Raw genomic sequence first — 21,922 nt, 5'->3', positions numbered from 1 at the left:
TTTTTTCCTGCTTCATTTTCATTTCACCTTATTGTTCATAATTTGGGCTTGTCAATCACATGAAGGAATTATTTTGAAGGCTTGGCAGTCCTGCTCATAATAAAGAGCATGAAAGGAAGTTAGTTACCTTTAACCTACATAGCGTCGTTGCCAACCGGGATGCAGTACAGGGAATCAGCTGCTTGGGGTTTATTGCACAAGGAGAGATGGGTGTCTTTTATATAGACATCCATCTCTGCAATTTACAAATAAGGTAATAAGATAAAAAGGGTACAATGTACAGATATCGAAGACATCGAAGTGAGGTAGAAATGGCCGGATCCGGTCTACAACATTGATGGACGAATCCGGCATGGATTCGTCAAAGGAAAAAAACACAAAAGAAAAATAGAAAACGCCGCTTGGAAAGCACAAGACAAAAGACAGGAGAGAACAAAAGGAAACAAAGGGATTGGATTATCACGATAGCTTAGTTAGTGCGATATTTAAAGCCAAAAGCACTTGAAAGAAGTGTATTTGCACATGTGTTTCTCCTGGAATTGAAGGTTGTCTGATCGACATGTAGGAACGGAGAAAGGTCACAGCGAGATGAGGAAAGTGAGGGGATTTGATTGGTGAATGATGATACGAACTGAAGTTTGAAAGGTTAACATTAGGGTTAAGTGATTAGATGATAAGATATTGAATTTAGGTAGTTTCTGACTTGATTGGAAGTCAGAAACCGATTGAATTGGATGACAAGTTTCTTTCAATCGAATTTCCATTTCTGATTCCCTTCGACTTCATTCGTCGCACTTTACCATTCATCGCATTGAGCCTTTTTACTATTTATATTCATCTTCTTATCAATAGTTTTCTTAAATTGAGCCTTCGAAAAGAAAGTAAACCAAGCTAAAACGAACCATCAAACCAGTCGATTCACAATATATCACCATCTCGTTCTTGGATAATGTCGACCGAACAAGCTGTTGTCTTAGCTGAGATTGACCGTCTTCAAGGTTGGGTCCTTAACTTTCGGAGGAGGTTTAATGAATGTTTGGTTGGCTTTTGTAACTTACTGACCCTTCCTTGGTATTTTGATTTAAATCAGGTACCATCAACCAACGTAAAAAAACCATCACCGAAGCTCAAAAAGCATCCAATCAGCTAGCCCATATTCCAATTAGTCATCAGTTCCCTTCTACCTCAAGATCTACATCTTTTAAACCTCGAGTTCATGATCCCTCTCATGAACCTAGAGTCTCCCTTCAATCATCAGGGCCTGCTATCCCACTAGTGACCAAAACTAGCTGGAAGTTGGTCCCGAGCTCCAACCTAACATATAACCCGAGGGCTAGGAGCATGGGTTCCAAGAAGCTGATCTTGAACAAACCCACAACAGTCGCAGCTCAAACCATTCCTCAATCAAATCATTCCAGGGCGATACCTATCAAGGTGCCCAGCTCTGCAGTTCTTTCTTCGAGTACTCCAAACGTGTCTCTTTCCACTCTTCCTCAGAGTAGCAGTACTCTGAGCTCTACAACTTCCAATGTAGACATTCCTCAACCAGAGAACAATACTTCTTCCTTCTCCACTCTTCACACCAAAAACGAGCCAATTTTACCCTCATCCAAAACCCCGGTAGCGCAGACTACATCCACCCTTAAAAGCATGACTCTGTCCGCCTCCTCCAAACCCTTTGTACACAATTCATCCAAATCTTTTGTCTCCTCTTCCAAATCTTTTATATCAAATTCCACGCAATCACTTTTGAGTCCTTCTGGTAGCGAGGTAATTATCGATGGGATCGCTTTTGCCCGAGATCCTCGTGGTAAAAAACTTGTACGGAGCACCAGTACGTGAAAATATATATCGTCTTTTTCCCCATTTGTCTCCCTTGCTGAACATCTCACTTGTCCAACAGATGGCGCTGCGACCCCAAACAAGCCGAAAATAGACGTACCTTCAACTGTTTCTGCACTTGATGGTCAAGTTCCTGCTTCTACTAGTACACCACTCAGAGCTTCAATAGCTGGAACGACATATGTTCGAACCAAGTCAGGTAATCTGATCGCGTTGAGTGCACTAAAGAAGCACCAGTCGCAAAAGATTGAAGAAGCCAAAAAGGCAAGATTAATGGTGCTGGCAAATGGACTTTCAGCCAAGTATGCTACCCAAGCCCCCAGAAGGCATCCCGCATGGGAACCTAGAATTGGCCGAGGTAGAGGGTGCGTAGCTCGCTTCATGGAGTCTTTGATGTCATTCATTAATGTCTGACTCCGACAACTCTACTCTTCCTTGTAGTTCGATGACCATGAAAATCGCAAGACCCCCACGGATGAAGAAAGAAGAACAATGCCGCTTTTTTGCTAAGACTGGTTCAGCTTCACTTTCCTAGCCAATTTTTTGAACACTCTTACCTATCCCTTCACAAAACACGACGTGGATAAACCTCTAATCACCAACATAACAAACTGACTAATATACTTCTGCTTTATACACGGTTTATACCGTCTTCTTATGTCACAGGTGCCTGTCGGAAAGGATTGACATGTGTCTACCAGCACGAACCTTCGAATGTAGCCATCTGTCCTCGCTTTCTTCGTCGTACATGCGCAAATCCCGCCTCAGCTTGTCCGCTCTCTCACAAGCCCAATGCCCACAACATGGAGCATTGTAGTCACTTCCCGAGATGCAACAAGCCCGATTGTCCATATCCACACGTTGAAACGCACACTTCAACAGTCTGTAAAGATTTTGCAGAGTTAGGATGGTGCTCGAAAGGAGCTCAGTGTAAAGATCGACATGTTCGAGAATGTCCGGAATTTACAAAGGATGGCACCTGTTCTAATTCAACTTGTCGGTTACCTCATGTGATCAATAGAGGAAAAAAGCTGAGTGATCCAGCACCAGAAGAATCGGACTCTGATGAAGAAGGTTCACAGAGTGGTGCAGATCTCTTTTTTACAGACGTCAAAGGCAAACGAAAAGCCAATGATTTTGAAGAACAGGATCCTCATGGCTCTGAATCGCGTCGTGCAAAAGCACCCAAACGCCATTCACCTATACCAAAGTCGGACAAGACGTCACAACACAAACGATCGAATTATGATCAAGTAGCCAACAATGAGGATTTTGTTACGTTTGCGTTGAGTGATGAAGACGAAGAACAAAGTCAACTAGGATCAGAAGATATAGATGAGAATTTAGAAGAAGTAGCTAGTAGTGTAGATAGTGAAGAGTTAAAAAGTGTGATGATGGACGAAGCATTAGAAGCCGAACTTGAATCGATGACAGATCATCTTTCAGAAGAAGTTGCGATCAATCCTGTTTCTGATTCGGTTTCGACTTCGCCACGAAAGATTAGAAGAAGATCAGATTTAGAAGAAGGAGAAGAAGTCGAAGAAGGGGAGATCTTTGATGAAGATGATGAAGATGAGCCCATGATGAGTTCTGAAGACGAAGATGAAGATGAAGGGATCGAACGACAATTATTAGGAGATCGAAAACCATGGAGATGACGTCGATACATCCAAACAAGTCTGAGTATGTGTAAGTCCAACCAAGAATCCTCTTATCATCCTTTCACTTTGTCAAAATTCCCTCCTATTCTACCCCTTCTATCTGTACCCCTTCTTTTGGTGTTGCAAAAAAAGGTGTGAGACTTGGGATCACCTGGTGAACACCTCTTGACGGTCGAAATGGCAACTTGTCATACGCTCCAGATTTAAAAAAGAATAAAACACTCATTTCAATCCTCACCTCGTGGTGGTCATCTATCTATCAATCATTACTGTATGATCCGTAGCAATACGATCATGAAACGATTTATCGTTTTTTAGATCTTTACAACAGGATGATCTTTTTTCCCCAAAAAAACAGGCTTTTTTTGTTGAATTTATATATACTCGAAAGCAAATATCATCGATTTCAGATTTAACTCTTTTCCAAGGACGATATTGTATTTCCGGTACGATTAAGGATTCGGGATTACAGATTTTATGCATACAATGATTTTATTTCATTTTTCTTATAGATAAGGTACTTTTTTCAAAAAATAATAAAAAAATAAAAAAACTTCATTTCTTTTCAAATATATTATTGTGCGATTTTTCTGGTTTTTGTTGTTGTAAAATGTAATTCTTGAAACTCTTCTATTTGAACTTTTGATAATTAAGATGCAAAAAAATGGATTTCAATTGAACAAAATAAACATAAAATCGAATGCAAAGAATACTAAAAAAAAATGAATATCATCCCTAATGAAAAAGTATCAAAATGCAACATCTGTGTGATGCAATTGTTGAAGTTGAGTCTCGGAAGACTGATTTAAGATTAAAAGATTTTTTCAAAGTGATGGGTTCAAATTTGGTTGAAATGGACAATATCACTTCAACAAGGCTCTATGAGCATCGTTATGGGAGGCTTCCAAAGTGGTCAGGTCATGATTGGTCTGATTCTAATGAGGACCATTTCGCTAGGTAGATCCCTCCTTCCTCAATTCTTCAGTTTTTTCTCCTGGCATTATGTTTTTGGAAAGAACAGCATATGGCTAGGTACTAGTAGCAACTGCTATCTTCTTGTTTGGTCTATGTCAATGGTAATATTAGTACCAAATCCGGTCGTGCTAGCCTATTTTCAAGTTCATCGAATTCAAGTTTCTATTGTCTCTTTTTTATTAGTGAAGGATTTCATTCATTGCGACTGTGTATGAAGTTGATTACTTCAAATTTCAAAACATTTTAATTATAAATTTCCTATTTTGTTCTGGGGTTTATGAAATTTACGGAGATGGAATGTTTTTTCGATGAAGGATATAGTGGTGTTGTGCTTGTTCTTTGCACAAACAAAACAAAATCCAGAGGAACTTCAAAGACACAAAGGCCCCCAAAGTTGAGTGCCCTCCCAACTGCCACAAATTCAATGCATATGAATCACTGATCAAAGTAGTGTGGGTAGGGAAATTGAACTATTTCAACTCTTCGCTTATCTTAGATAGATCATAATTGAGATATTCTGTTAACATTCATACTTGGGAATGATTAAGGGAGTTCAAGTTGAGAGGTTTTATGTATTTTTATACTTCAAGAACTTGTTTGTTTTTGTAGAATATGTGCATGTTTGATCAGTTAAAGATGAAGATTTTTCTTTTTGGAAAAGTTGTCCAAGATTTTGAAAAACAAACATAGAAATTGATTAGACCTCAAACTGCTTATTGCTGCCAAGCTTGCTCTAGACAGAAATGGGGCTGGAAAATGACACATGTTGAAATAGTATTTTATGGTGTCTAGTGTGATAGATAAATGTCACATTTCAACTTTGCAACCTTTTTTTATCAAAGAATTACTATGCAATGATTTTTTTTACCAGGATTTGCTTAAGCAAACAGGCACTAAAAGCATGTTGAGGTAGATTTTAATGTGTCAAGATTCTTTTTCTTTCTTTCTTTTGACTTGTGAATCAGATTTACAGGTTTTTAAGTTTGAAATTGGTATAGTTTTTATTTTGACAGAAAAGATGTAACCCTTCAAATGAGAAGTGATTTTGAAGATTGAGGGTGAAAAAAAAACAAGACAAAATATTGAAGAATTTGGTTTTTTTTTGTTAAAGACAGGTGATTTGATGTTTGAAATAAATTGAGCCCTTGTCAATTTCTTTTGAGATCCTTATAGTGAATTTGATTCAAGTGTAGATTGATTAGCTAAATTCCTTTGTTTTGTAATCCTATTAACATAAGTCCTTGAAATGATCTATAAACCAGAGAATAAGAAAGTTCAAAAGTCAGCTCATTGGTCTGTGATGGATCCTTGCTCGACTTGAATGGAAAAACAAATCGAGTTACGTTATAGGCTTCTAGGTATCTATCCATACAATTTGAGATCATTTTCTGTACAAAGAAAACAGCAGACAAAGAGAAATGTTAGTTTGTGGAATCGGGTTGAGATCTTGTGGAATATTTTTACTTGTTCTCTGGCTGTCAATGTCGCTGAAGGAGATTGAATACAACGTGCGTAACTGTGCAAAAAAAACAATCAACTTTTTAGTTTTTGTTGCACCTCTGAATTTGTAAAGCAGCAAAAGAAGTGCATGTACCATTTTTCATTGATTTTCTAATTTTATACAAACAAGTTCACAATAGGTCTTTGATCAGTAGTTTTTCAATCAAAGAAGATAAGAACATGAAAAAGATCAGAGAGTATATTTACATTGATCAATTCTTGAGCATTTGCTAAAGCTAATTGTTGAGTGACTTCTTGTTTAAGTTGTTCTGATTTTATGTTTGATGTAGTTGATGGAGTTGATGTTGAAGAAGGTGAACTTGACCAAGAAGAAAACATGATGGTTGATTTCGATTGAGCTTTGGATTGGAAAAGTTGATTTGTTTGGTAGACAAAGTTCAAGTTACGATTAACGATCAAATCGAAATTCAAAATCAGAAAAATCAAAGTGACAGTGAAGAGGTTATAAGCATATGTTTGTAACCCATTTTGATATGTAACTGACCATCCTGCTACTCCAGGAGTCCAGATCGTCAGCATCCACTTTTCAATTTCTAGAAAACTTCAACATTCAACATTCAGCATTTATCAACTTGGAAACTGATTCGATTAAGACAACATGAACGATTCCAATAGTCTCGATTATTATAAAATCGTAGGAGTATCAAATCAAGCAGATAGTAATGAAATCAGAACTGCATACCGAAAAGCGTCATTAAAAGTTCATCCAGATAGAGTGAGTTTCTTATATCTTGAAGAGCATTCCATTCAGCTTCAATCATGATCTAATTTATTGTAACCTATCGATTGCGTTTACTTAGAATCCAGATGATCCACTCGCAGCCGAAAAGTTTCTTAAATTAAAAATCGCACTTGAGATTTTATTAGATCCAATCAAAAGATCAGAATTAGATTTGAAACTTTCAATTCAATCATCTAAAGCAAAAAGAGATGAAAAATTAAATTCGAAACGAAAGACGATGTTAAAAGATTTAGAAGAACGTGAAAGGAGTTTTCAGAAAGATGAAAGTGAGATGAGGAACAAGAAGATGAAATTAGATGAATTGAAACTTGCTGGAGCAAGATTAAGGAAAGAGAAAGAAGAACAATTGAGACGAAGTGAGGTATCCGATTCGAAATCTAATCAACCTGAATTCAACGCCTCAACGTCTACAGCAAAACCAACAACATCCACCTCCAACCCAACATCCCAACCAACCACGACAGCAACCATACCATCTGATCTTGATCCACTCAATTACACATTAAAATTGAAATGGAATACAAAACATTTACCTAAGATCAATACAACCGAAACATTACAATCATTCATTCTTTCTACAACAACACTTTCTTCAAACGAAATTGAATCTATCCTTATGAAACCTATTGATCCTTCAAGACCCGAAAATTTAAATAAAGATATCAAACTTACTGCTTTGGTTTCATTTAAAAATTTGGAAAGTTTTGAAACCTTTTCGGAAGTTGGTTCAAAAGATGATAGGTGGAAGAAGTTTAAGATGACCAAAATTTCGGATTTGATCGATAAAGGATCATAAGTTGGATTGGATTGGGAAAGAAATCAAATTACATTTAGTTTAATGAATTCGTGGTTTTTATCTCCAAAATCAACAATTGTAAAACAAAACTCATATGTTCTTTGAACATGATTGCATTGACGAGTTTGTCTCTCTTTCATTCATATTCTTTTATTCAAATGATTTTTTCTTTTCTTTGAATTCTTTCTTGATTGTGGATAATTTAAAGGAAAGGGTATTGTATAAATAAAAATTCTAATTAATGAACTGTGATGGTCTTGAAAAGACACTAGGGCTTTGTAATGTTATACAATTTATTTAGATTATATTTTGTAAATCAAAAGATGAGAAATGTTTTGTTTGAGAAACCTTTTTTTTGTGACAACTTTTTGTTTTCTTAATCAAAGAAATGTGGAAATTGTAAAAACATCCTGATAAATTCCTAATTAGTTATCCTCTTGACCTTGATGAAATATGTGAAAAGATGTACATACATTGATGAGAATGCTGTGGCGAACAATCGGATCGCATGTTGGAATACGACAAAATTATCATACTCTTCATTCCATATGTCTATAGCTGATTCAAATCAACCATCCTCAATGTATATGAAAGGCGGTAGCTCGTCTGCCTGTCTTTGTTTCTCTATCTGTGAAAAGACTTGTGGTTGGACATGCAGTCCGGGTGGTTTGTGTCAACTTTTCTAAAGACTTGATCTGCATGCCCTACTTAATACCCATCAGATTTTGTTCCTGTTTGTTCACTTTGCTTGAATTCATTTTGGTTTTTGTGGAAACATCAACCTTGATTTGACTTTGACAATCATGTGATTACACCCGGAACAAAGAGTGGAAGAAGCAATTGCTGAGTTTTCCTGGTTTACCGCTGATATCAGAAAAGCATCCACATATGTTTTCATTTATTGATTGTCAGCGATTTAGTAAAAAAGAAGATCAGCATGAGACACCTGGCGCACTTCATCACCTCAGGCAAGGATCTTGGAATGCTAACTTTTGTGTTTGGGTGCACTGACCTTCCCACACCTCATGCCAACCACATGATTGAAAACATGGCTGTGAGTCAAGCAATCCCACTATTCTGAAATCATGGTCTTTGTCCAAACCTCAATCTGATCAGTTTTCATCATCTCCATGGCCGGGTGTTTTCTTGCAAAGAAGCTCACACAATTTCCCATTTTTCCTCAAACGCAATTGGTGTGCATTGTTTGCCAACAACCATCACATCAGCTTGGTGATTCCTTTATTCTAGAATTTGCTATGATATTATTTAGTGGATCCAAAGTGCTACGGAGTTCAAAACCAGCTTGTGTCACAATGGTTCTTTCAGATGAAGGCTTTCAAAAGCAAGAATCATGAATCTGATGATGCTTGTGACTTTGGCCTCAATTTGACTCAGGTAGAAGAAAGAATGGCTCGCTGATATTCAACACACATCGAAACTAGTAGGATGTCCCTTCTGAAGATGGATCCTAGAACTGCAACATGCTCCTTTTTTCTTACTCTAAACTTTGAGCAATTTCGGATCTATTCTTCTGAGTCCGAGGTGGCACTGGCACCCGACGTACAAAACTTAGGTATCGATTGAGAAGGAATTCACAAGATTCAAATTTCACCAGAAGATTTACCAAGACTTGTCACCAAACGTATTCAAGTTGGCAATAATTGTGGATTCTGAGATCATTTTATATGAGCGCAAAGCTCATTGTGGGTCATTTTTGATGAGGCTGAATCTTTATCCTGAAATAAATATGATCATTGGTATTGTCCTTTTTGCAATCTAGAAATGATCAAACCTAGACAGTTATTCACAAGCTAGATTGATTTCCGATGTAAAACTGATTGATATTGAAATGATGTGAACATAATTGAAGTTCTCAAATCGTTCACCAAGCGTTTTGGTGTGGGGAGTCGCTATTGAACGAGAGAAAATATCAGTGATGAAAGAATCAGATGCTATGGATCAAAGATAAGACTCACAAATCCCAAGAATCAATGGTAATAGAACCAACATCGCTAGTGTATCCGAGCTCAGCAAACATCTAAAGTTTCTAGTCGATCAGAATCCGATAAAACAAGAAAGAAAAAACTACAAGACCTACATTGCCACTGATGAAGATAGCTGAACAACCCGTTGGAAGGTCAACAGTTTCATCTGAACCGAAGATGGCGCAAGATTCTGCAAGTACACCACGGCTCATTTTACCGTTGGCTTGTACCCAACTGCGAATCAACGAAGATCAATCACTGTACAGCCCTTACGCCCAAAGTAAAATTACTTACATTGATCTGTAGCAGTTGTTAGGCGATGAACTAAGTATAAAGATTTGGTAAACACGAGTCAAAAATGTGTGTCACTCGAATCAGAGTCATCACATTTGAGTACTACTAACCCAGTAACCCAACCAGGGGTAGGATTTCCTGAAGCAGGTTGCGCAAATCCTGCACCATTCCAAAGGCAAACCACGTTATCATCACTGGCATATGGCGATCCACAAGCCTACAAGGGACAGATGAAATGGTGACTAGATGATGAGTAAAATGAAGAAATGCGTATGTAGACTCTCATAACAACATAGAAACTCACACCAGGAGCTCCAGTAGCGTCTGCGATCATTTGAGTCTATGATTGTTTTTTCTTATCAGCCAAGGTAGATCACGAGAACGAGACTGATAAAAGACAATTGAGAATGACCGAGCTTACAGGTTCTGAGGGATCAATTCGTCGTCTGAGAGAAGACCTTTTGGTGAGAGATTTAAGAGCCTGAGTCTGTTTCGACGTAAGCTAAACAAACGAGTAAAATAAAAGCCAATCGTCAATATGTCATTTGAGAAAGCAGTCAAAATGAAAAACAAACTAGATTAGCACTTGAAGATTGGATGCCTTGATCCGGTGCAAAGGTAGATCTCCAAATACCACATTGACTATGTGGTCCTGATGGTGGTGCAGGCGCAGGGAAGGGAGTTTTGGCATTGGATACCCAAGTGGTGGAAAGGACGACCAAAACTGAAAGGATTGTGAGCTTGAAAGACATTTCGACGAATAGATATTTATTATATATGATCGTAAATTGTGAAAGGAAATTATTATCGTATCTCTTAAGAGGTCGTTGAAGGGGTGAAGAAGAAGGGACTTATGTATGGGCACAATTTATAAGTCTGGAAGTCACGGTGGAGTTGAGTCTCAAAAATGTCATGCCGTGTCTTTGCGTCTATTTTCGTCACATGGCCAGAATGTGGCGTACCCCACCCAGCCACAGTCTATGGAAGCGAACAGACAGACAACAATCTATGTAGACATCATGAGGTATGTACTGGACGGTCACGGATGGCGGATTCCGGAATGCTGAGCCTGACGTACGGCACGCGTGGCACCAGTGCGCGTCGAAGCAGTGTGTCCACTCAGCCATCGTTCAAAAGATCTGGTGGAAGAGTGGAACATGCATTCCTCATAAGATTTGGTGGAAGATTGGAAATTGCCGGAAATTGCATTCCTCAACAAATTCATCTCATACCCGGACGGTGTATACGGTGGTATTTCACTTCAGCTGTAGACTATGGTAAGCATGAGCGAGTTGGTGATCTCAATAGAGGGTAACCCTTGATTTTACCAAGGACCCTTTGTGACCAACTTATTTGTGAGCACGCTGGGTCCTCTGAAAGTGGGACTTACGACCAATGCCGCCGGCCTAGGGGTGCGGGAGATACTCCGGTGGATGGTTGGTTTCTTGTCTTTCTCTGATCACGCGTCTTGTTCAAAGGGGTCCTTCCAGTACTCGTCGAATCATTGTGCCGGCATTCTTCCTCGCTGGTTATCTTTGTTACTTTTGAGATGTTTTTTTTGCTTTATGTTGAATCAGAATATTCTTGAACACTAGATTTATTCTGATGTCACCTGGGTACATAGTTGCTTATAACTGGATTTGATTATGCCATATTGATCCTTACCAAGCACAAAGCTCATTGTTGGAGCTGCCATAGGATTGTGGTAGATCGAGGTTGAAGTGAGCACCAAAGATTTTTGGACCGAACAAAGATGCTATCCAATATTCATGCAGCTCATCACAATGTAAACTTTGAGTGAGTTTTGGAAAAAAATCTCAAGACTCATTTTGGCAACGGAAACAGTTAGCCAAGGATTCATCTGTCTTGTACTCGACCCCCTGTAAGGACACCACCAAAAGATCAACGTTGTCTCAATGGCTCGAAAACTTGGCCTAAGGGTCAAATCCTTAGATACTAACCAGCTCTTAGAGGTCATCTAGTGTCACGTCAGCTATGTATACCCTCAAACTGCAAAGTTCATAATCAATCATGATTATCTGCAGTCCAATCCATTACTGTACAACATCATAAAACTCAGTCGCGCTGACTAGACTACAAGGCATATAGAACTCATTTGCGCCATCTTGGACTACGACTGGCTGCGCTCTTGGAATCCTTTTGCCTGTCATGATCACGACCCCGGTCCCGGTCCCTATCTCTTTGGCCTCGATCTCGATCTCGATCCCTATCACGGTCATAATCGTTTCGTTTCCGGTTGTCAATCTCGGATGATCGGGCAAGTTTTTTGGCGGATGAGCCTGCCTCGAACTCAATCTCAGTTCGCTTTGCTTGAGACTTGGATAGCTGCTTCGCGTCTGCCGCTTTCTGCTGTTTCTCGCCTGAGAAAAAGACACAAACATATGTATATCGTGAGTGATAACTTTCAGGCAAAGAAAAAAAAGGATTTTTGAGAGACCCACGCAGGGCGTCGGCATAAGCTTCAGTAGGAAAGCCTAATGGATCCCATATGTCTGGTGAAAAATTGGACCCTGTTTCTTCTACATCCACGAATTGAACCAATTTGGTATAGATATGTGGATTACGATAAGATTTATTTTTGACCAAGTTATCATTGAAGTAAATCCCTTGATCTCTGAGTGATTTGAATTTCTCGAGTTTGCTCTTCGAGAAAATGTCGAAAGATTCAATTCAGAATAATTTGAATCTGCCTGAGGATAAATGCACATGCTGACCACTAGTGTAATGTCGATTTTACTATTGTTATCTTGATCTGCCTCAGGCGATATTGTTGAAGGAAGCTCCTCAGTGACAGGTTTGACAGAGAGCGAAGCAGGACCATCAGTTGGTCGTAATTCAGAGACATTTTCAGAAGTTTCAAGTGATGGTTGGATAAGTGGTTTAACGTGAGGTTGAGATTCCACTGTCGATTTTAAAGTTGTCGACGATGGTTTCTTGACACTTCCATCCTCACAGTCAGACCCATCGGAAGATGCGTAAACCACCAAGCCATCTACACCATGAAGTCGTTGCGAAACAGGTAGATTGAACATTAGTTTTGATACTCGAGTTTCCTTGTCTGATGAGCAGAGAAAACCAGCAAAGAAGGTAAGCTAAACGCACCTTCCATTCTGAAGCAAGCCAGGAAGTTCACGAGAGATGGAGTGAAATGAAATTCTCTCTAACGAGCAATTTGGCCGCGACACCGGGTGCAAGGGCCGGATATTTCGTCCCACCAGAAGGCCCGGCCCTGAGCAGTTGGCCATTTTGAACGCAGGCGAAGCTGGCCTTGATATCAGACGAGGGTTACGATCGCGATTGAGACATCTTCAACACCAATACAAACCACTGCCTAAACGCTCTTCGGAAAATCTACAATCAAGTCGATTCCATCTCCCTCTCGATGTCCGGATCATATCATTCGGTCGATCTCGTCTTCAAGCTGCACACGAACGAATTCAGTGATACTGCTTCAAGAGATGCTGAACAATGTCAACTACATACCGAGCCTTTACCTCAAGCTTTCGGTCTTGCTGATCTTCGTGTAGCTCTGAGCTCTCTCCGAGAAAAATCCAACCAAATTTTGACGGCCGCCATCGAGGTGAATGGTGACCAGGAACGGACGAAAGAGCGCGAACATATGTTAAAAAATGGCAAAGCCAAATGCGGGTCGGAATCCGACATGGACTCCGAGGGCGAACTTGATGGAAACAATGAGGATGAGGCTTCAAATATCGACGATCAAATGTAATCAATGCTAGACTTCTATCGTAATCGTTCAAATTGATCAACTGAAGAATATAGAAGAATGCTGTCTGAAGTTGATCTGCTGATATCACAGCTGAGAATCTTTGACTTGTCGAAGTGAACGACTGAAGAATTTTCATCACACTTGTGCGCAATGGGGCCGCTGTCAAATATGCTTGCATCACAAGTATAGTTTGATTTGATAACGCCGATCGGCGTAGCGAGTGATCTATCAATCGAACGCACCGCAACAAGTAGATATATAATGAAGCTATGGAACTACGCTCGAAATTATTCAAACCTCATGCAAATACGAACGTAAATTGCTTGTACCGATTGGTCCAGACCATTTGTCAGTGAAAAATTGCAAGGATCCCATCAGCCTTAGTCAATGATACAAGGCCAGACGCCTCGGCAGCAATGTTGTTATTGAGATACGCGAGAAAGAGGAAGATAAATGCTTCTCGAGTAGTCGAAATTGCTATTGCTGTAGATTGAAGTCAAGTAAAAACCCTCCAGTGATATAAGCTTTATGTAAGGCTCAAGCTTTTGAGAATTGATTGGCTTCGTTTTTGCTTTCATTCAATTTGTGATGAGCCCAAGTCCCTGCTCGATCGCTTGATCAAACTTGGAGCGTGTCATTAATGCACTTCCGGCAGATGTTGGTCCGGTGTACCACTGCTAGTTGTAATTGTGACGCGGCATTTGTGGATTTAATTTTTCCCTCATACCTTTTCAGTGTCCCTCATGGATAAGCCAATTTGCAAATAGACAATTGAAGTGGCACTAAGATTTCTGCATCACGACTCATGATGGTAGACAGTGACTATGTATATCACATAACTATCATAACTCAAGGGAGAACAATACTCATTGTTGCATATCATATTCAAGAAATGTTTTACTAACCAAACACACTCTATCTAATTTATAATGATGTAGGCAGTAACAAGTTAGAGAGGAACTACGGCTCATTTTATTGGCCCATTGAGCTTCAAGTCCAATTCCTAGTCGTATGGTAAACAACGATGTGAGCACCTACAACTTAAGCTGCCTTTGGTAGTATAAAGATTGACTGACCAGCAGTTCGTCAGGATTTATTTTGGGAATATAACAACAATGGACTCCATGCAACTTCATGGCTTCGATAAGTCTGTTACATAATTGTCCGTCTTCGCGTGTCTCTGACTTGGTAAATACAAGAAGTCGAAGTTTGGGTGGCTTCCAAGACCAGGATGCTTTAACCTGGACCTCCAATATCTTTGCCCATCACCAATCTCTTGAATAATCGTTCAAACGTGGCGATAAATTGGCCAATCACCCAGAAAAGCATCTTCGTCAAAGGGTGGGAATATATGGCGTATAACACGAAGCCTCGAAAACTCGGTCTGAATGGTGTCTTCAGGCAAGTCGTAGGTCAATTGACCACAAGAAAGAACTTCAACTGTGCTGAGGATAGGTTTACATGCAGCTTGAATCAGCATATGGTATTGTCCCAGGGATGCAGGTGTGAGCATGAGCATGCCGGGCTCACGCTCACTCGAGAGCTTTCTTAGCCCCGTGGCGGAGTCCATGCTCCCGATCGGGGCAAACATGTGAGTACAGCAACATGTACACCCCTTTGCAGAATTGATGACTTTGGAAAAAGACAAAACGCTTGAGTTTTCAAAAAAAACCTGCGATTTTTTTTCAAAAACTCATGTTTCCAAAAAACTGAGCAAGCTCTTTCTCTTCTAGAATTACTGAGCCAGGTCTCCAAAAAAACTCACTGACTTTTTGAAAAACTCAGCAGCTTTTTGACAAAATTCCGTCACTTTTCAAAAAAAACTCAAGGTTTTTAATTTGAAAACTCAAGATTTTTTTTCTTCAAAGTTATCAATTATGCAAAGGGCTGTATATAGTACTCACATGTTTGTGTAACATTAAGCCCTGGGACTCAAGGGCACCCCCACCTTGCCGCCCACTGCTCATACTTTGATCTAACCCACGCGCACCTTGTTTGGATGAGTACACTCATCCAAACCTCATCCAAACAAGGTGCTTACCATATCCAATATCGCCTCCTTCACAAATCAACAATCACGCCATTGATTCAACCTTCACCATTCAATTTCATGACCTCACTCCACGTTTCAGAAGCGTCTCGTTCAGAACATCAGCCTCATAATTCATTCTCAGTTTTCCACTTATCAAGCCTGAACAAACTGTCTCTTTGGACTAGATACCGCCTTGGGTCTAGATTTGGCTATCCTCAATCTCGATTGTAGTCATGGCTCAAGACTCATCTGGTAGCCACATTGTCATGTGGCTACCTGCGCTGGCGTGGGTCAACTTTGATATGAAGGGAATGGGTGACCTTGAATGGCATTCAGACACTCGGTGAGCTCGCCTCTTTGGATTAATGACCTCCGTCCTTTTACGTTCTTCTGGCTCAAGTCACTTTGACTAATTTGCTTCCTGTTTTGTTTTTTCCCAAAACCCAAAACCTTCATCCTTTCCTAACTAAGACCTTTACATTACTTCGAAAACATCATGCCTAAAGCTCAAACAAAACTTACTCCGACCCAATCTCCTTACGGCCGCTATCTCTACTTCTATGTCTACGCCTCATGTCACGTCAGCCAGTCATCCAACAAGCGGTTCAGGAGCGTTGTCCCAAACCGGAGTGCCACACATCACCCATCAAGATGAGGAAGACGGCAATGACACCCTCTCCAGCATAGGCAAACATCGTTCAGTTGTCTACCTCTATTATGATGTAAGTGTTTCTGTATTTTTCATTTGTCTGTATTAATACTATTATCTTAATATTAATGTTTTATTTGTTTCATCAGGATTCAAAGCCACTGTCAGACGTGGCCAATGGTGACAACTCAAAATGGTACTCGTGCCTCCATTGCCCGTGAGTACTATTATCTTGGTCTTTCCTCATATCATTGAAAACCTCATACCGCCTGCTGACATTTGTTTTTTCCACAGAATGGACGTCCCAACTTGGGCCTGCACAAGCATCGAAGCAAGTGCCCCGGGCTGCCAGAAGCATGAATGAATCAAATGCCTGGCAGCATTGCTCCGAACAAGGACCCTGTGGTTGCTGCCAAGCGATACAAGCAGCTCAGGATGCTGATCATTGGCGCAGTGATTAGCAAGAACCTCCCTTTCACAATCTTCAAAGGGGACTTGATGCAGTCTGCCTTGCGTGCGATATGTCCTGGTTTTTGATTTCCCGGCCGGATGTCTATCAAAAACAATTCGGAGGCGCTGTTCTTGGACTTGGAAAAGAAATTAATTGCAGAGATTGCATGCGTGCCTGTATCCATCTCTACCACCACCGACTGCTGGACTTTGGCCGACTTTGCCCACACCTACATTGTGATTAACGGTTTCTTTTTTAATTCTCAGGGCCTCTTCTGTCGGCGACTCCTTGCTTTCAAGGTCAGATCTCAATTTTTCAAATAAGTTATGTGTTATCTCTCTTTGTTGGTCCAAATAGCTAACAAAGTGTCTTAATGGTTTGATGCATACTCTCGCTGGCAAACACACGGTGTGGTAATCAATCTATGAGACCAATCAAAAAATCAAAAAAATCAAATTTTCAATTACATCAATTATATTACATATAGTTTAATATTTACATCATTTTATCATTTAAACAAACTTAATAAGATAAGTATAAACTATTAACAAACAGATTACAAAAAGAAAGAAAGAAAAAACATAAGAAAAACTCGAAAATAGAGGTATACAGGTTGGAAATGGTTTTTAGGGTATTAATATTAGGTTTATGGGTTTAGTAGGGTTGAAATACGAAAGAGGAGCATTGTTTTAGTCAGCAACAACTTTAATCTTGGTGGTTGATAAGAGAAAATAGAAGTTATTAAGGAAATGGAAAAAAGTCGAAATTGGTAAACAAGGGTTTACAGGTAGTTTCACATATGTAACAGTGGTATTAGTAATGAATGAGGTTGCCAAGAGTGTTTTTAGGGACTTCCACGGTTGTATATTTCTGTGTAATATTACAGAAGGAAAGAAAAGCTTAGTAAAAGGTGTGTAAAGTGAAGAAAATAGGTGAAAATAGTCGAAAATGAAGGTTTTGAGCTGATTACATGTGTCAAATGACGTCAGAAAATGCTGAGTAATAGTTCATTCGACGCAGAATCATCAAATTCATAATGTACAATCTTTAAATCATTAGTTACAGAGGTGTATGACAAAAGTTATAAGGAATCAAAGGATTTGATTACACATCAACAAGATCACAAATCATTAATAACTAGCAATTACATCATTGGAATGCTGAATCATCATAAGATCAAATCAATATTCATTCTAGAACATTCAAAACACAGCATATACACAGCATATACACAGCATCTGATCATAAGAATAGACATTAGTCATGTTTTACTGGTCAAATTAGTAATAAATCTTATCAGATGATGAATAGAAGATCACATTACATCATAGTAATGATCATAATGGGTTGATGAGCTACTGATGGCGAAATTTAGGAATGTAGAGAGTGGTTGAATCATTAGATCAAAGCTGTTTACCAACATTTTAGTCATCTTTTGGTTTTTTGGATGGTAAAGAGGATTTTTAAGAGCTGTTTACCACTTTAACAATTTGTATTGATGTGTTTATAAACTTGTGTCTTTTGTGCGAAATTATGTTTCCTTTGATCTTCATCTCTTACATAGCATTAATCATTTTTATCATTATAAACTTATTAGAGCAGTACTAGGTCACTCAAATCAGCCCTTCATCAGAAGAGAAATTTGTTTTATGTGCTTTATATGACACTGTCATTCTGGAATAATATCAAAAAGATATTGAGATTATTTTTCAACATTTTGACTTGAATGGAATAACACTTTAAATGTGTTGAGCTTATTTCTCTGGTGCTTTTTATCAAGATACTTTTCTCTTATTATCAAAGACCTGGTTATATTTCTCTGTTATCAGGAGACTTTAACAACAAAGTCCAGTTTGTTAAAGATTCTCAGAAAGAGCAGTCTCAGACACCTTCTTTAGATCTATTATATCTTCAGATTATCCTCTTTCAAAGCACTGTATAGCCCTTGTTGTGCTATAAGTACTACAACGGGCGAAAATTTGGCCCAAGTCTATTGGGATGCCCTCGAGCATGTCGTGGCGCTCCGTAATCATTTTTTGGTGACCAGGGACAACGCTTTGTCCAACTGTGTGATGGTCAAAATTCTAGGCAAACAATACAAGCAAATTGGCATTCATTGGCCATTCAAATCTTGATTTCACGGGTGCATGTGCCATGTGATTAACCTTGTCACAAAGGATTTCCTCAAAGGGATGGGGGAGTTGACCAAAGCTGACATAGCTGCTTACAAGACTGCGGGAATGGCTGCACCACGTGCATTCTTCACACCTGACAAGCTACCTGTGAGCGATGACAATGCGACCCCAGAAGAGTTCCTGAGCCGATCTCAACTTACTAATTCTTCCATTGATCATGCATCATTGGACGTCAACGGGCCTACTCACAATGATTTCAAGGACTTTGACTTTACTCAAGAGCCTTTTGCTGAAACTTCCAATGAACCTGAACCTCCCTCCACTGTTTCTGGCGCCGCTCTCAAGAAGAAGTTGACTGTCGTAAGCCAAATCCAAGCATTAGATACTCACATACGTAAGAGCCCACTCAAACTTGAATGCTACATTACCATTCAAGACAGCGTCCAAGATCCTGCACTACTCCCTCTTAGCTGCCCAAGTACATGATGGAACTACTTTTATTATGTGGTCAGTTTTCATACCTCAACTGAAGAAACACTACTCACACACTGACACATATTTTCAATGTTTTCTAAGTACAGAGAACGCTTGCGCTCAAAAAATTGATTCAATTGTACACTTTGTCTGACCCCAAACGTGCCAAGTTTACTATTTCTCAATCCGACTGGGGATTGATCGAGTACATGCGACCAATACTCGAGATGTTCAAGTCCGCGACACAGCTTTTCCAATCCAACAAGCCAACCAAACAGTGCGTCCTTCCTACAATGTGGGCCCTTCAAAAGGTCCTCAGGAAGCACCAGAACGTTCCTGGTGCTTGGGCTCGCGCTTTCAAACACGCCAAAGACAAACTTGTCAAGTACATGGTGCATGAGGAATCGGATGTCCAGACATTGGTGGCCATGGTCCTGGACCCCTATAACCAAGACACTGTCTTCCGCAATCATGAAGATGTCAAAGCCCAAGCAAAGGAGAAGAGTATGAGCTCTGGAAACCTAGCCCAACCAAAACCACATGTGACAAAGGACCAGCCCCTGTTGCTGACCGCCGACCAGTAGCCAGTAAACTTCAGGCAATTTACTCTTTGTTGGGCAGTGGAAACCATATGCCCATCAATGATGCAAGTCACAATCTTGGCAAGGTTTACCGTTACTGTTCAGGCAAAGAACCGGTCTTACCAGACAAAAGTGTTGGACAATATTGGACAGTAAGTCCTTTTGTATTTTTCCAAACATGCAACAACAATTTGGTTTCTGTGCTGACTTGACTGTATGTGTATGTATCAGCGTATGGCCAAGACTGGCACCCTTCCCACTTTGGCCAAAATCACCCTCCAACCTCTCACCATTCCTGATTCGGGCGCCTCAGTTGAGCAAGTGTTTTTGATCTCTGGAAACATTTCTGTCCCGTCCAGAGGCCTTCTCCTCACTGACATTATCTGTCACCTTCTTCTAATCCAACACTGGCTCACAAACGACAATGCTTCAATGGAATTAGAGGACTAGCCTTTGATTATATCTCAAACGACTTGTCCCAATTTTTACACCAAGAACTTATCCAGAGATTATTTTTGCTCGAGTTTATTTTCTTTCTTGATTTTGTGTGTCTTGAAAGCTGTTTATCAGAATTTATATTCAAAAGTTTGAATTCTCTTTCTTTCTTTTGTGTCTTGAAAGAAGTTTTTCTTCAATTTGTTTTTATAAAGCAATGAAAATATCCTTGATGTTTTGCTTGATACATTTGTTTTTAGAAAACAATGAAAATATCCTTGATGTTTTGCTTGATACATTTGTTTTTAGATAACCACAAAAATATTCTGTGTCATACGTTTGTGTTTACCAATACAAGTGCACCACCCTTGGGCAATGTGTCCTGTCCTACAATTCCCACATGTTGTGTGTGAGCAAGTAATACCAATAAATACAAGTTATTACTTTTAAGTGTCCCCTTGGGTAACCCTAATTGCCCCCCCAGTGAGAGTACTCATATGAGTAATGAGTACTTGCGCACGGAGCCCATGTGAATCTACTCACTGAGAGCAGGATGCCACATGAGTTTGGATAATTGGTGAGTCTCTCGATTTGTCTGGGACTCGCAGGCGGGGCCATAATGAGTCCCGTCCTCGAGGCAACCTTATCTTTACATACAGTCAGAGTATTGTACTCTGACTTGTCACTGGATTGAGTGGTACTCAAAGTGAGTGGCTTGGACCGCGGCCCAGGGGTTGAGCGTGAGTTGCTCAAACCTGCATCCCTGTATTATCCACATTGGTACTTACTGCATCTGCATGAAAGCTTGTAAAAAAAGTTTTTTTTTTTGCTTGAGAAGCGCAAAAATGGCCCCGATCCGAAATTTACCCAAAGCTGGATCAGCTGGATGGGGACTGATCCAAACCCCACCCAGCGCTTCAATGGTTTTGAGCCAATTCCCAACTCAAAACCATTGATTCATCCACCCTCATCCACCATCATTGATCTCAATCGATCTCATGCCACAACTCTGGCATCAATTGACATCACTGCTGTGCTTCAGCCTCACCTCTCTCTCAGAGAAATCAAGCAACTTCCACCGTCCATCGACCTTCAACCACCACTTCTGACAATACTTCCAACGCAATCAGATGCATCATTTCCTGTTTATATCTCATTATAATTTCAATTTTTGATTTTCTACATTGGTCATCTATCTTGCCCTATTTTTCTTTAGCACAGCATTGTTTTACTTTCCACTGATTTTCTTTTGATTCTTTATGTATCTTTATTTATACATCTATCAAGTCCATTTGGAATGAATTGTGTTCGCCTTTTTGTTCAGAAAAGTAAATGATATAATTACACATTCATTGCTCAGCCTTGATGTTTGAGTGATCCGAGGAGAGTAACAGACAGAGTGGTCAAACAACATATACCAGACTTCCTCCCTAATCGACCTCGTTACCAAACTTGAAAACTTCTAATTGAACTCCATCAATCTTGTGATACTAGTGGCCAACAAGTATCACATATGAAGAAATTGAGAAACTTTGCCGTGAGTAAGCCCAGCTTCTCACTGGTAGCTTCTCTAACAAAAGCACCCCGGGACTTTCTTT

At 39.7% G+C, this 21,922-nt stretch overlaps 6 protein-coding genes across 6 annotated transcripts; 4 read left to right on the top strand and 2 right to left on the bottom strand.

Annotated features, from left to right (window-relative positions):
• Positions 1 to 949: 949 nt before the first annotated feature.
• MELLADRAFT_93107 (uncharacterized protein) lies at positions 950 to 3,500 on the top strand (the record flags this gene model as incomplete). The annotated part of the gene is made up of 5 exons (XM_007416047.1): positions 950 to 998; positions 1,091 to 1,834; positions 1,904 to 2,207; positions 2,284 to 2,357; positions 2,509 to 3,500. The coding sequence occupies 5 exons, from the start codon at positions 950 to 952 to the stop codon at positions 3,498 to 3,500; spliced, it is 2,163 nt and encodes a 720-aa protein (XP_007416109.1).
• Positions 3,501 to 6,597: 3,097 nt separating this feature from the next.
• On the top strand, positions 6,598 to 7,537 carry MELLADRAFT_93106 (uncharacterized protein; the record flags this gene model as incomplete). The annotated part of the gene is made up of 2 exons (XM_007416048.1): positions 6,598 to 6,714; positions 6,800 to 7,537. The coding sequence occupies 2 exons, from the start codon at positions 6,598 to 6,600 to the stop codon at positions 7,535 to 7,537; spliced, it is 855 nt and encodes a 284-aa protein (XP_007416110.1).
• Positions 7,538 to 9,419: 1,882 nt separating this feature from the next.
• On the bottom strand, positions 9,420 to 10,568 carry MELLADRAFT_67654 (uncharacterized protein; the record flags this gene model as incomplete). Its single annotated transcript, XM_007416006.1, has 8 exons — positions 9,420 to 9,447; positions 9,514 to 9,575; positions 9,636 to 9,756; positions 9,817 to 9,846; positions 9,927 to 10,033; positions 10,121 to 10,156; positions 10,238 to 10,318; positions 10,392 to 10,568. The coding sequence occupies 8 exons, from the start codon at positions 10,566 to 10,568 to the stop codon at positions 9,420 to 9,422; spliced, it is 642 nt and encodes a 213-aa protein (XP_007416068.1).
• Positions 10,569 to 11,928: 1,360 nt separating this feature from the next.
• MELLADRAFT_67653 (uncharacterized protein) lies at positions 11,929 to 12,946 on the bottom strand (the record flags this gene model as incomplete). Its single annotated transcript, XM_007416005.1, has 4 exons — positions 11,929 to 12,197; positions 12,279 to 12,480; positions 12,552 to 12,829; positions 12,940 to 12,946. The coding sequence occupies 4 exons, from the start codon at positions 12,944 to 12,946 to the stop codon at positions 11,929 to 11,931; spliced, it is 756 nt and encodes a 251-aa protein (XP_007416067.1).
• A 273-nt stretch (positions 12,947 to 13,219) lies between these two features.
• On the top strand, positions 13,220 to 13,567 carry MELLADRAFT_93103 (uncharacterized protein; the record flags this gene model as incomplete). The annotated part of the gene is made up of 1 exon (XM_007416049.1): positions 13,220 to 13,567. The coding sequence occupies one exon, from the start codon at positions 13,220 to 13,222 to the stop codon at positions 13,565 to 13,567; it is 348 nt and encodes a 115-aa protein (XP_007416111.1).
• A 1,993-nt stretch (positions 13,568 to 15,560) lies between these two features.
• MELLADRAFT_123905 (uncharacterized protein) lies at positions 15,561 to 16,254 on the top strand (the record flags this gene model as incomplete). Its single annotated transcript, XM_007416050.1, has 2 exons — positions 15,561 to 15,942; positions 16,071 to 16,254. 2 exons carry the CDS (start codon positions 15,833 to 15,835, stop codon positions 16,252 to 16,254), a joined length of 294 nt encoding a protein of 97 aa, XP_007416112.1.
• Positions 16,255 to 21,922: the final 5,668 nt, after the last annotated feature.

The sequence above is a fragment of the Melampsora larici-populina genome (genome assembly GCF_000204055.1).
Source record: "Melampsora larici-populina 98AG31 unplaced genomic scaffold MELLAscaffold_56, whole genome shotgun sequence".
Taxonomy (NCBI): Eukaryota; Fungi; Basidiomycota; class Pucciniomycetes; order Pucciniales; family Melampsoraceae; genus Melampsora; species Melampsora laricis-populina.
Note: the sequence above shows the minus strand (reverse complement) of the source record. Positions and strands in the feature narration are given on the sequence as shown.